Raw genomic sequence first — 13,451 nt, forward strand, 5'->3', positions numbered from 1 at the left:
AATACAAAGGAATTTATTGTGCGAAAGTAACATAGCTTTTACAACCAGTAGTTGAATATTTTAAAGCTAAATTACTGCTGTCTTGTTTTTTTTTTATTTTTATTTATTTTCTTCAAAGAGCTATACAATTATTTCTAAATTAACCAACGGAAATCATTTCTCACGTTTGTGAACCTTGTCACAAAATGTTTTTTTACTTTTAGAAATCGATTGTCATAAACCGATCATGGGAGAATTAAAGTACGTGGTAACTAATTTTAAATAAATTGAAGATAGCAAATCTTCAATAAATGTTTCATTTAATAAAAAGTAAAAATTAATTATTCTCAACTTTTTCTTTATTTTACATCTATATAAAAATTATGACATTTTTTCTAAAGAATAAAAAATTTCCAATTGTATTCCAATTAAATAAATATTTAACTAAAAATGAGTTCAAGGTAATAAAAAATTAAAGTTAGAATACAAAAGAAAAAAAAATATTTTATGTTCTCATATTTTAAATCCAAGAAAGAAATGAAAATTATCGAAAGAATGTAAGAAAAAATTGTCGACATTTTCTTTTCACAAGACAAAAAGAAGAACCTTTAAATTTCTATAAATTATTTTCAACTATTTCTAATAGAGATAAGAAATCTCTAAGAAAATCTAAAATATTTATTTGATCGTTAGCGCCTTAATGTAACTTGACAAATTTTCCATGAGAAAAAAAAAAATTCTATTTTAAAATAGATATGTACCGCTAGGTCATTCAATAAAACGTATATTATATATAGTCAAACAAAAGAGCCATCGAAATAATATAAATTATTATAAGACATATATAACATCATCAAATTTAATAGGTAACAAATTTTTATTGTATATAAATTTCAAATTCTTTTTAAGTGTTATAACTTTTAATTTTTTATTTTGAGTTATTAAAATTTAAATATAAATTTTTACTATAAAATCAATTTTTTTAAATATCAATATAGTATTAATAATAATAATAGTAATATTAATAAAAATAAATAAAGAAAAGTCTACAAAGTAAATATAAGAGTAATGCTTTAACAATGTATATAAAAAAAAGTAGAATTTTTTTTTTTGTATTTTGAGATATTGTTGTTATATAGTAATTTTCGAAATAACATATAATGATAGAGTTAATTTGTAATGACGAGAACTTGAAAGATAGTAACTCGAGATGTCATCTATATGTATATAGGTATAACGGTTCTGCATGCACAACTGTATAATGAAGACGGTAATGGCACCTTTGTTGAAGATTGAACCTTTGACTGCATGTGTACAAGATATTTTCAATGCGTACGTCTACTTAATAGAAAGATTGAGTAACGTAAACAGAAGCAATATATATATATATATATATACTTCGAAAACCCTCATGAGGGAGTTTAAAAATATTCTGTGACATCATATATATAATGTGTATAGACTTTGGATATTTTACTTTTAATAGTGTCACGAAAGTTTCAGCATTTTTGAGAATAAGAGAGAAAGATCATGAGGGTTGGATGCTGGATAATGGGCTTTTAAAATTAGGATGAAAGACACGTGGGCAGTAGAGTAGGAAGTGCCTTTTTGATTTTGTTTCACTTGATTTTCCAATTTTAGGTTCTCTGCCTTTTTGCCTCAAAGCAAGACGCTTCTTCCGGAAAATATGCGTTAATACAACATAGAAAGTACGTGAATTTTAGTTGATTCAAAAATTCATTTCAATTTTATTAATCTAATTAATAATTTATTTTCCATTTATTATTATGATTATTATTATTATTATTATTTTTATTACTAATATTATTATTGAAATTATTAAGTATACTTTAATGGTACTTGATGATTTTTCATTTTAAAAAATTTATATACCAAAAAAATGATTTCGTTGAACGTTCAGTACTTCAGACACATGGTATGTATTTTTCAATATCAAAAATGTTGTTATATATTATTATGTAATAATATTACACTATGGTAATATTATCTTTGTAATATTAAACCTATTATTGTCACATTGATATAGGTTGATGTAGAGAAATAATTTTATACGAAATGCTATATAGTTTAAGAATCTAATATTCTTTGCTTATACATTCTAAATATGAAACATGAATAGTGTTCAAAGCAAATAATCATAAAAGATATTATCGCTAATGTAAACTTTTATGAGGATATAGTTTGCGACGTTAAAAAAAAAAAGATAACAATTTTATTACATTATTTAGACAAAATTTTAGTAATTTATTTTTTTGAATTTTAACATTATAGTAGAAATTAAAATTAGTTAAGAACAATTGATTCAAACTATAATTTGGTCAAAATTATTATCATTGACTGAAATTAAAATTAGTGTTCCTTTTTGGGAATGTTCAAAAATTTTGTATTTTTCTCATTCGTATTTGACGGTTTAAAAAATATTTTATACCAACTTTCATAAAAATCCGTGAGTTTATTGCGCTATAATTTTTTTCGCGTGTATACATGTCATGAATAGACAATGTTAAAATTATACCTGAATGTACCCCTATATGTTAAAATTACTATTGATTGCAGCAATTCAAAGCAATCATCAAGATCATTTTTATTATTGTAGTTAAATATTATTTTGTTTGAAATGACTGTTTTTCAAAAACCTAATTTAAGTTAAGAATAAAGTTATATGTTTTGTTTCAACTTTAGTTTATGTAAAAGAAAATATGTCGTGTCCCCGTTACAAATTATTTGCATTTGAAATCCACGGTCCTTTGGTTAATAAATTAAGTAAAGCGTGGAATTCATACGTTTTTATATATATATAGAATGTGAAATAGCATTATTATATAATTGTAAATTGATGGAGAAATATATTATGTATAAACGGGCAAAAAATGTAAAAATCAAGACCTTGAAATACTCCACTATTAAAACAAATTGAATATAAATATATGTATATGTATAAAGTTGATTCTCACTCAAATCAATCACTATTGATTTTTCCTATCGATTGTATATACAATCTATAAGAAATTCAAATTATAATAAAAAAAATTAAATTAAAAAATTTCTATTGATAAAATAAAATATTGTTTTTCACTAAGATATAAAAATTACTCAATAATTTTTTTATGATACAATATTTTAAAAATGTATATTTTTATAAAATTTTAAAATTAAAGATGATTTTGAAAATATTCTTTTTTTTCTAATTTTTAGTTCGAAATGTACATTACAATAGAAAAGCAATCAGTTAAAAAAGTTGGTTTCATTAAAAAATAATTAAACGAATGACTTTAATCAACACAAATATATACGGAAATACCCAGATTTTCGTAAAACTTGAGTACATAAACAAAATGACAAAAGTCTTATTATTACAAATTATTATTTTATATAATAAGACGCATTTATTGTCATATGTTTGTTTTTTGTAAATATTTATATTTTTGTAAATAATAAAATAATTTATAGAAACGTTGAATCAAATTCAATGTGAAATAAAAAAAAGTTATTTTACAAATTTATGGAAAACAATATGATGAAATTTGCTGCGAAAGTAAAACGTTTATTTTTAAATGAAACAAAAAAAAAAGTTCCTTGAACTGCGAAAGTACAATAAAAAGTTGCTCAAAGATTGCGTGTGTCTATTCTTGAATAATAAATTGTTTTTTTTTACTCTTTGATAAATTATATTTAATTTTTACGTTTACAATTATTCCATTTATTTCTAGTTTCATTATAAACTTTCCTATATTTTCATTTTTTTTTTTTAATAACAATAATAATATAATAATTATAATAATTATTATTATTATTATCATCATTGAAACTTTTCAGAATTAAACTAGAATTATTCTCAAAACTTAACAATTTACATTTTTAAGAATAAAAATAGTTTTTCCATTAAGTTAAAATAACAGAAATTTTCGTATTTATTCAATTTACAAAAATAAACTTTTAATATTTTACTTAAAATTCTCCTTTTTTTGTAATTTAAAAAATATAGAATATATAAAAATTAAAAATATGGTATGTTTATATTGAATCAACAATACCAAAATATAAAACTTATATTATTGTTCAAAAACATACACAAAATTTACAAAATACGATACATACATTCGCTAATGAGCGAAAAGTTTTGAACGTTCATATAAACGAAATTTTTTTTGCAACTTCTTTAACTACGAATTTTATTACAAAATATTGTTTAAAATATCTAAAAAGATGTTATTAATTTAATAATTGTTTAATTTACTATTTTATTTTACATGGTCATCATAATTTTTAATAATAATTTATAGATTGAAAAAAATATTTCGTTCATATGAACGTTCAAAACTTTCAGCTCATATTCGCTAAAATATTTTGAACTAATAATTTTTATGCTTTTTTAATGGTTAATAACATAGTTTTCTCAGTATAATAAAATTATTAAGAATAAATTGTATTGAAACATTCTAAAATTTGGTGCCAAGAATTTATACTTAATTTTAGAATATTTGCCATTTAGTAAATTTAAAAAAAACATGCTTTTTACTAAAACTTTAATTTAAAAAAATATTACTGAATCAAATAATAATATTTTACTCAAAATTAGTGAAAAAATTGTACTAATTTGAATTAGTCAACGAAGTATCACAAAATAAAATTTTAAATTGATTGATTTATTATTATTATTATTATTATTATTATTATTATAAAAAAATTTCTAAAATATATCACAGGGTGCGTCTATCATATTTTTTCAAAATAAAATTTCCAGATTTCAATGTTGAAAAAATGTTTTTTCACTTACTCAGTTATCTATTTTTATGAAAAAAGAAACATTAAATATAAATTATATGTCCAAATTATATACTATATATTTTTCAAAATTTACCTCTCGATAATATCACTAAAAATAAATAAATGATGAAATTATATATGAAATTGATATAAAATTATCAATTTAAAGCTATTTATTTCTCTTAAAACCGTGATAATAATGATAAACATAATTTAAAAATAATAACAGATTTTTTTTTTTTTAATTTTCAATCGAATGTTTCAAAAAAATGTCTTATCTAAAAATTAGTATTTAAAATTTTAAATATTATCCCAAAACTATCTAAAAATTTAATAGTAAAAAAAAATCAGGTACAAAAATAATAAAAGATTTTTCCAGCTATTCACTAGAAATTCCACGACGCGCTAGATACCCTGATAATAATTGTATATAATTTTTGTTTGGCAGTTTTTCCTCTATTAAAAAGGAGCAATCTCCACTAATCTTATCGATTGCAATCTCTTAGCAATTGTATAAAGAGATGAGAAAATCTATCAGCGATAAATAGCCTCTCGTATAACTATATAGAAACGAGACAGATCCTAGTAGGCGTTTTGTCAATGCCCCAAGTGGTATTCGTGCGATATGTTAATGTGATTCATAAAGTGGGTTAAATAGGATGTCGCAAAGTGGGGTCAAACGTGACGACCCAAGCTCTCTATGCACTTCGAGAGACACTATAAAATATAAATTATTGTCTGCTAATGTCTCTATAATAGCCGTTTAACAAATTTCGTCTAATTAGTATATACATAGACTTTCCAAATGTATATATACAATGGGAAAATGTTGTTTTTAGAGTCTTATTGGCGCCATCAGGAGAAAATGCGAAAAGCCTATAAAAACGGAAACAATATGCGGAATTATTTTTATGATAATATCATCCGTTCTATTACACCACGATGTAACAGGTTTTAGGCTCTGCTTGTTTCGAGGAATAAATTTCGCTTATAGCATTTATGTTAATCAGTCACTGGGCAAGGAAGCGGTAGTCGTCATTCATCGATTACATAATACACACGCCGGTACGTGTTACATAGTTATTGACTGTTGCTTTTTTTTCAAAAAGATAATAATGTGTATAGAATGTCTCACAAATAATTACCTCACGACGCGATAAAAAAAATTTCGTCAACACTATTTTGCACGCGAGAATAACTTTTAGTATACTATACATATATATGCGCAACTTTTAAATCCGGTTGTAAATATATAATTCTTTTAAACTTTCAAACATTAGAAAAATATTTCTTTAAAATTATTACTTGATTCTTTAAACTTTCAAACATTGAAAAAATATTTCTTTATTTATAAATTAAATTAATCCACATAATCGATAAAGTTATTTTTATTTTTTTTTTTAATTCTCTCTTTTACAATTATCTACCATTTTAATTTCTATTAAAATTACTTATCCTAATATTCTTAGTTTCTCTAATCGTCGTTAAATTTTAACAACTTTTTTTTTATCTATATAAAAATTTATTTTTATTGATTCTTTGATTCAAAATTGTATACTTGCACTGAAAACAAAAAAAATTTATTTGATTCAAATAATTGGTTAGTTGATTTATATCAAATAAATATTTATTATTTGAGATGATGTTTGTTTCAAATACAAAAATTATTCGTTCAAATATAATTTATTTAATTCAAATAAAAATAATTTGATTCAAGTAAATATTTATTTGATAATAGTCAGGTAATCAAAGTATTTGAATCAAATAAATTTTTTGTTCAGTGTGTTTTATTCTTACATGAGCTTTAAAAGTAAAAAAAAAATATATATAACTACAAATTTTTTCGTAATGTGTGCAAACGTTTCATAACAAAAATTATATATCTTAAAATTGTTTCAAAGAAATAATCAACTAATAGTCTTATAAACAATGAACAATAAAAACGGCCAACTTAAAAGTAATAAGTTATAAAAATAGTAAACAATAAAATTAAAAAAAAAAAACAATAAAAATAAAAAATTAAATTTTTAATTTTAGAACAAAAAAGTATTATTTATTATATAATTAAAAAAATAATAAACAAAACAAATTTTTTTTTTCAATCTAATTAAGAGAAATATTTTTTTATTTAAATTTTCAAAAATTAAAAAGCTAGTTATTTTAAAAATTGTGAATTATATATTTTATTAGTGTCTTACATTTTCAAAGTAATAAATTAAAACTTATAAAAAAAGTTTGTAATTATGCAGGCTCAGATAATTGTTAGTGGTTATAAATCCAGATTAATAATTACAGAATTTAAAAATAGACATTACTAAAGTTACATTAGAAACCTCAATGATTTTATGCAAGTAATGGAAGTGTTCTTTTTTTGTGGTTAACTCGTTATCGTGTGCGCGGTTCATGCATACCTCTGCCTCCTTATCTTTGGCACTCAAAAATAAAGGTTGTCATAAATTGACACGTCAATAATTATTTTTGCCCGATATACTTTTGCTCTTATTCTTACATAATATGAAAGTCTTTTACTCTAAATTTTAATTTCGAATAATTCTTTATCTAATTTCAGTATTTAATTTATTATTACTATTATTATTATTTTAATTTTTCATTTATTTTATAAACCGTAAAAAATTATTTTACAATTAATCTATAAATATCGAAGATTATTTTAAGAAAAATTCTCTTTTAATTTCATATGAGTAATCAATTAAAAACCCCTCTATAGCCACTAAATATAATCTAATTAAAATTTGTCGATTCTCTCACCCTTTTTTATTTGCTTTTGTTGTTTAAGATGTGTCTCGGGGCCGGGATCGCTCATGACCCCATTTTTTTCACTCATTATTAAGCTTTCATTCTTTTTCGGCTTCATTATTCCACCAAAAATTTATACAAATTGAGTAATTTTTCACTCTGAATTGGCACACAGCACAATATTCCAATTTTCACTAATATAATAATTTATAACAATAATAATCGAAACCAATCTCTTTTTGTAGACTAAAAATAATTTTCAGATGATATATCACTAAAATCAAATTAATTCATAAATAATACAAATTTACAATATAGAATTTAATTTTTGTTATAAATTATAATTTAAAATTTGAAATTATTCATTAATATCTATTATTTAAAATGTTTATAACACCTTTTCACTTTTAACTTTTATCTCGCATGAGAAAATAATAGAAATTGAGATTAATTTTTAATTCAATTGGTTTAAGGAAGAACCGAATGATCCTCATCAGTTGAAACGCGAACCGACACTAATATAAGAAAGTAAGGTAGATTCATGACAGTGTAGATCTCCCCCTACTATATTTCAAGTGCTGTTGTATGATGTCACTGGTTCGAAATGACGTTTCCAGGAATAAACTGCTATAGGGATAGTTATCTGACTGCATGAGCATCATTTACTGAATTCATTTGGTCATTTAAGTTTTATTGTTTTTAAAATACAAAAAACCATTTCTTTCTTTGGACTAAATATATATTTTTTTAAATTTAGAATTCAGTTAATGATATACTCTTAGAATAATTTTAAAGAAAATTAAATTTTTCAAATAATAATTTCAATTAGTAGTTCACTATTTACTATAATTTTAATTTAGAGAGAGAATGTTTTTACAATTTGTAGTTCCAATCAATGATAAAATAAACACAATATTATATCAGTTACTGATATATCTAAGAAAATGTATAGTTTATAAATTTTGCAAACTAATTTGAAAAATTGTAAAATATTATTCATTTATTCATTATATTGCAATAAACCAGGAAACTAGATCTTGTAGTTCTTTATTACTTTCAAAATGTAATTGAGGAAAATCGATAAATAAAATTTTTTAAAAATTTTCTCATTTAATATTAGCCGACTTTCAAAGTTTTAAAAAAATGATTATCGGCATCAATTTTCGAACGGAAAGAAAATAATAAACTATTTTTTCTTCTAGCCACTTATAAATTGAGATAGAGTATATATACTATATGCAACATTGTAGTTCTCTTTTCAATATTTATTATCTTGTACACTAAATAAACGATATGTATTCGCCGTTGTCTGACACTGAAACAGTTCTTGTTTCAATAGATTCGCTCCAATTGCTTTATACAGATATGTATAACCTGATTTAATTATTTGAGAACCAATTTATTAATTTAATAAAAAAAAAAAAAAAATTGATATAGGTATGATATGATAACTCATTACTTCATTTTCAAATTTAGATTATCATCGATCATTTCAGTGCAGAAAACAAAAATAGAATTTATTTGGAAATTTTCGCGAGTATGAAAAAAAACAAAATTCTTTTAAATATCGAAAAACTATTTAAAAATCAATATATTGTTGACGAAACTTGTTTTTTTATTTTATTAATATACGTTTTACATGACTAAACGTGATGTTAATATTGATACAAGCGATTTGTTACAAAGACAACCCAATGCTATCTTTTAAAAAAAAGAGATAAGCTTCTTTATTCGCTGTTCGAAACTGCGATATATCTTATATACTCTATATAAAATCTCAATCTGACAAAGCTGAATTTTCGCGGTTTAAATAAAAAAAATAACTTATAGCTTATTTCAAAAGCTTTTCCATCCAAATTTGATTCAATAAAGTAAAATATACTCAAGTATATTCTTTGAAAAAAGGGCATAATTTCCCAATAAAATAAAAAACACTTGTCAATAGGAATTGAACTTTGAAAATTTTAACAAGATTTTATCATAAATTGTTTACACGTGTTTTTTATGTGACGATAACAAAGGTGTGTGTGTGTGTGTGTGTGCGCGATTTGTCCTTGATTCCGAACTATGAAATTTAACAGGCCACATGTGTATAAGAAGTCAAGTTAAATACACCCAGAAAAGAATTTGATTTATGGGCCACTTACTGTATAAACGATATAATTTATAACATCGAGAAATTATTATTGAATTAAAAAAAAAATTCTCATAAAGCTGTCTATAATATAATTATGATTAAAAACATATATTTTAATTTTTAAAAAAATTAAAAAATATTAAAACATGTACATCTAAATACGAACTATTTTAAGCTTTAATGTTATATAGTCAATCTGGAATTCGTTTAATCTAATTCTATCTGTAAAAAGAATGAGAAGAAGGTTCTCTTCAACGATTACATAAGACTATGGAACATTTGCAGATGTAAAATTTTCACCTTTGGCAATAATATTAAAAAGTCAAGTGCCACTAAAAAAAATTCTCGATTGAGTAATAAATTATATTTTCAAGCTATTAATAAATACGAGATGCGCGATGTATACATTATTATATAGTAGAAAAATAACTCTGTTAATTTATGAATTCGTTGATCGAATGAATCATCGCAAATGTTTAAAGATCAAGTGCTTTTTATTATAATTTTAAAAAAATGTTTTTACTACTTTACCTAACCGGTTTAAAAATAACAAAAAAAAAAGAGATAGCTATATATAAAAAGAAGAAATTTATCCAAAGTTAATTTTTATTTAATAAAAATAAGGAACCTTTTTTCACAATTTTAAAATATTTTTAATAAAAAATGTTCTTTTTCCAAAAATAAAACAATTGAGAGATGCTATCGACTTTAAAGAGTTTGCTCTAGTTGCAATTTTTGAAAAAGAAACTGAAAGTGCTCTTATGAATAATTTTCAGGTCTGGTCAAGAGGTTCAACACAAGGTAATATAGAAAACCAAGGTTGCAAGGTTGTAAAAGCAAAGAGAAAGAGAGATGCAGCACATCATCGGATGAAGTAAAGGCAATCAAGAGAATGACTTCTAAGAGGGAGTCACCCTTATGTTTATTGCACCAGTGTATATATATCTGTAGTACAGTAAGAAAAAAAATCAATATCAAATCAACCATGTAATTGAAGTTCTTTCAGAATATCCTCATACAAAATTGTTGGCAATTTTTTTTTCCATCTACCCATGTGTATTTTTTAAAAATAGAAAATAAATTTGTTTTCACATTTTCTTCATTCATCTTATTTTTTTCATCTGGATTAAAATTTAAATGTAATTTAAAAAAAAAACTATTTAAGCCGATTTTATAGTTTAATTTTAATCAATTGTTCTCGATTTTTAATTTATATAAAATTTCTTTTAGTATTTGATTCAATTTTAATTCAATGTAAAAATAAACAAATTTTTATCTTTGATAAAAAAAGAAAATGAATAAAATATGATCATACTTATCAGATAATTATTGTCTTTAAGAATATTTAAATTTTTAATATTTTCTTAGTTTATAAAAATAAAAAATTTTTAGAATATAATGAGCCAAAAGTTTTGAACGTTCAAATGAACGAAATTTTTTTTACAATTTCTTTAAGTACGAATTTTATTATACAAAATATTGTTTTAAATATCTAAAAAGAAGTTATTAATTTAATAATTAATTAATTTAACGTTTTATTTTACTTAGCCATCATAATTTTTAATAATTTATAAATTGAAAAAAATATTTCGTTCATTTGAACGTTCAAAACTTTTGGCTCAAAGAATATAATAAAAATCAGTAATGTAAAAAATTATCTCTTTCGAAACATTGTATTTTGAATTTTCAAACTATTTCTTTTTCCTAATATGAAAAAAATCGGAAATTAAATTATTTTTCCTTCCGAAAAAAATATGTATTTTCAACATAAAATTTTCGTTATTAAATCCAGACGATAATTCTCGAATTTTCAAAATTATTTCCTATTAAACAATCGTAATTCTTTAAAAGTTTGAATCGAAACAAAAAAAAAATTGTCTTTCACGAAAACACATTTTAGCCTTAATTTTTCTATTATTATTAAAATTTCAATTTCTCTTATTCTTTAAAATTTGCAACTATTTTCAAAATGTGCGTAAAAGTTTCATTGAACTCAAAGCACAATAGTCGTCATTCTTTCTTATCTTCCATCTGTTTTGCCTGAATGATTATAAAGTGACTTCGAATGAGAGTCAGTGCAACAGCTACAGAGTTGACTGCACCAATATATTGAATTTATTGGCTCAAAGAAGAAGCTGTAAAGTTCCGGAAATAAAATAGCTGCCAACGAAATAGGATATAAATTAATTGAAATATCACACCGGACTTAATGTGTTTCTAAGACTCTTCCTGAAAAATAACAATATGCTTTTATTTACAAAAAAAAAAAAAAAACAATTGATGCTTTCTACAAAAGAACAATGCATTTATTTTAAAAAAAGAAACAATTAGCGCTACCTATAAAATAACAATTATCTATTAAAAAAAAAGATCAAATTTCTTCCATGAAGTCTTAAATATTAAAAACATTATTATAATAAAAATATTTTTAAAAAAACAGATGCAACATTATTGTGCGACAGAAAGTGTTTTGTATTTAGTCTGCGAGGGAGAGGTAAGTCTGTTAATTGACACTGATTAAGTGAGGTAATGGTCGGTGGATATGATTGCGTAAAAAGAGACTACACACTTGTTTTTTTTTCATAATTAATTAGAAAACTGGTGGTACATTGTCATATTTTACTTTGGTTCAGAATTCCCTAAGGTTTCTTTAAAGACAATCCCTCTTCTTTTTTTTTTCCTGTATAATAGGGCTGAAAGGCCATCTGCGACTATAAGCTCTGTCTCGAGGGGTGAATCAAGTGCAAAGAATCGAACGATCGGTGCAACGTTTGTGAAGGAGGATACGGTCGGTGCAACGACGAGTGAGTTGAGCCAACAAACCAGCCCAGCCCAAGCCGGCAAATGCAGGTCACGCTCAAATAGCGCGACACCGCGCTTCTTCAATAGTATAAGTATATAAGCGCAAGAAGGCAAACGTTTTTAAGAGAAAAACGACCATCATAACAAAAATGAAAAGCAAATATTCAAGACAAGAATGAGCCATCGTCAGCCAAGAAAACGTCAAATCGACGATACGACTAATTATAGGTATAGAGGCGCGTTGCACCCTTGTTTCGACCGTCTCGAAAACATTGGTCCGCCATCGAGAGCAAAGCAGTAAAATTCTAACCATATGAAAAATTGTGCAAATACCACTGAGAAAGGTCAAATTTGTCATCGTAATATCATTTCTATTTACAGATAGATGCCTATAAATAAACATTTATTAAATATTTATGGAATAAAGTAATGAATTTAGAAAAAAATAAGTAACCGGCACACGAGAATGAACAGAATTCAACAGTAGATCACAAAAATTGTACTCACCCATTTTTTGCGTATTGATGCTTTTCTTTAATAAGCTTCTTTTTTTCAATGAATATTTAATTTACACTCGGTCAAACATATCACGTTTTCAATCGAGGCACTGAGATACACTAATTATTTTTCCTTCTGTTAGGAAAATGCGAAAAACCAAACGACTGTCTTATGAAGAATAGCAAGTGCTTCTGCGGACATTGCGGATCATGGAGGTTATGCGCATGTGCATGACTGTTGTGTTAAATACGCATGCGCGTCAATATAGCAAGTGCATTTTACGCGGGCTGTTTAAATTTAAACAAATTTTTTTTCCCCCTTAATTCATGAATTAATCATTATCATTTTATTGATTTATTTAACATTAGTCAAAATAAAAGTTCTCTCATGAATGAGTAATCTATAATTGAGATATTTATTATTTTACGCGCATTATTAATTATTTTATTCTATACTTATTAATTTATGTAACTATTAAATTAAATTAATA

General features: G+C 23.8%; 1 protein-coding gene across 11 annotated transcripts in view; it reads right to left on the reverse strand.

Moving 5' to 3' along the window:
• Positions 1–13,168, reverse strand: part of LOC127279483 (actin-binding LIM protein 3) — a 28,947-nt gene extending 15,779 nt beyond the window's left edge. For 4 of the 11 annotated variants that reach the window (XM_051301863.1, XM_051301860.1, XM_051301868.1 and 1 more), the window contains exon 1: positions 7,537–8,038. In XM_051301863.1, the coding sequence (XP_051157820.1) occupies positions 7,537–7,642 (106 nt within the window). In that variant the 5' untranslated portion in view covers positions 7,643–8,038. Of the gene's footprint in view, positions 1–7,536; positions 8,039–12,970 lie in introns of those variants that run through there. The other 7 variants (XM_051301869.1, XM_051301861.1, XM_051301858.1 and 4 more) reach the window with 3 other exon arrangements.
• Positions 13,169–13,451: the final 283 nt, after the last annotated feature.

The sequence above is a fragment of the Leptopilina boulardi genome, unplaced genomic scaffold, assembly GCF_019393585.1.
Source record: "Leptopilina boulardi isolate dan_hultmark-lab unplaced genomic scaffold, ZJU_Lbou_2.1 LbouV2_216, whole genome shotgun sequence".
Classification (NCBI taxonomy): domain Eukaryota; kingdom Metazoa; phylum Arthropoda; class Insecta; order Hymenoptera; family Figitidae; genus Leptopilina; species Leptopilina boulardi.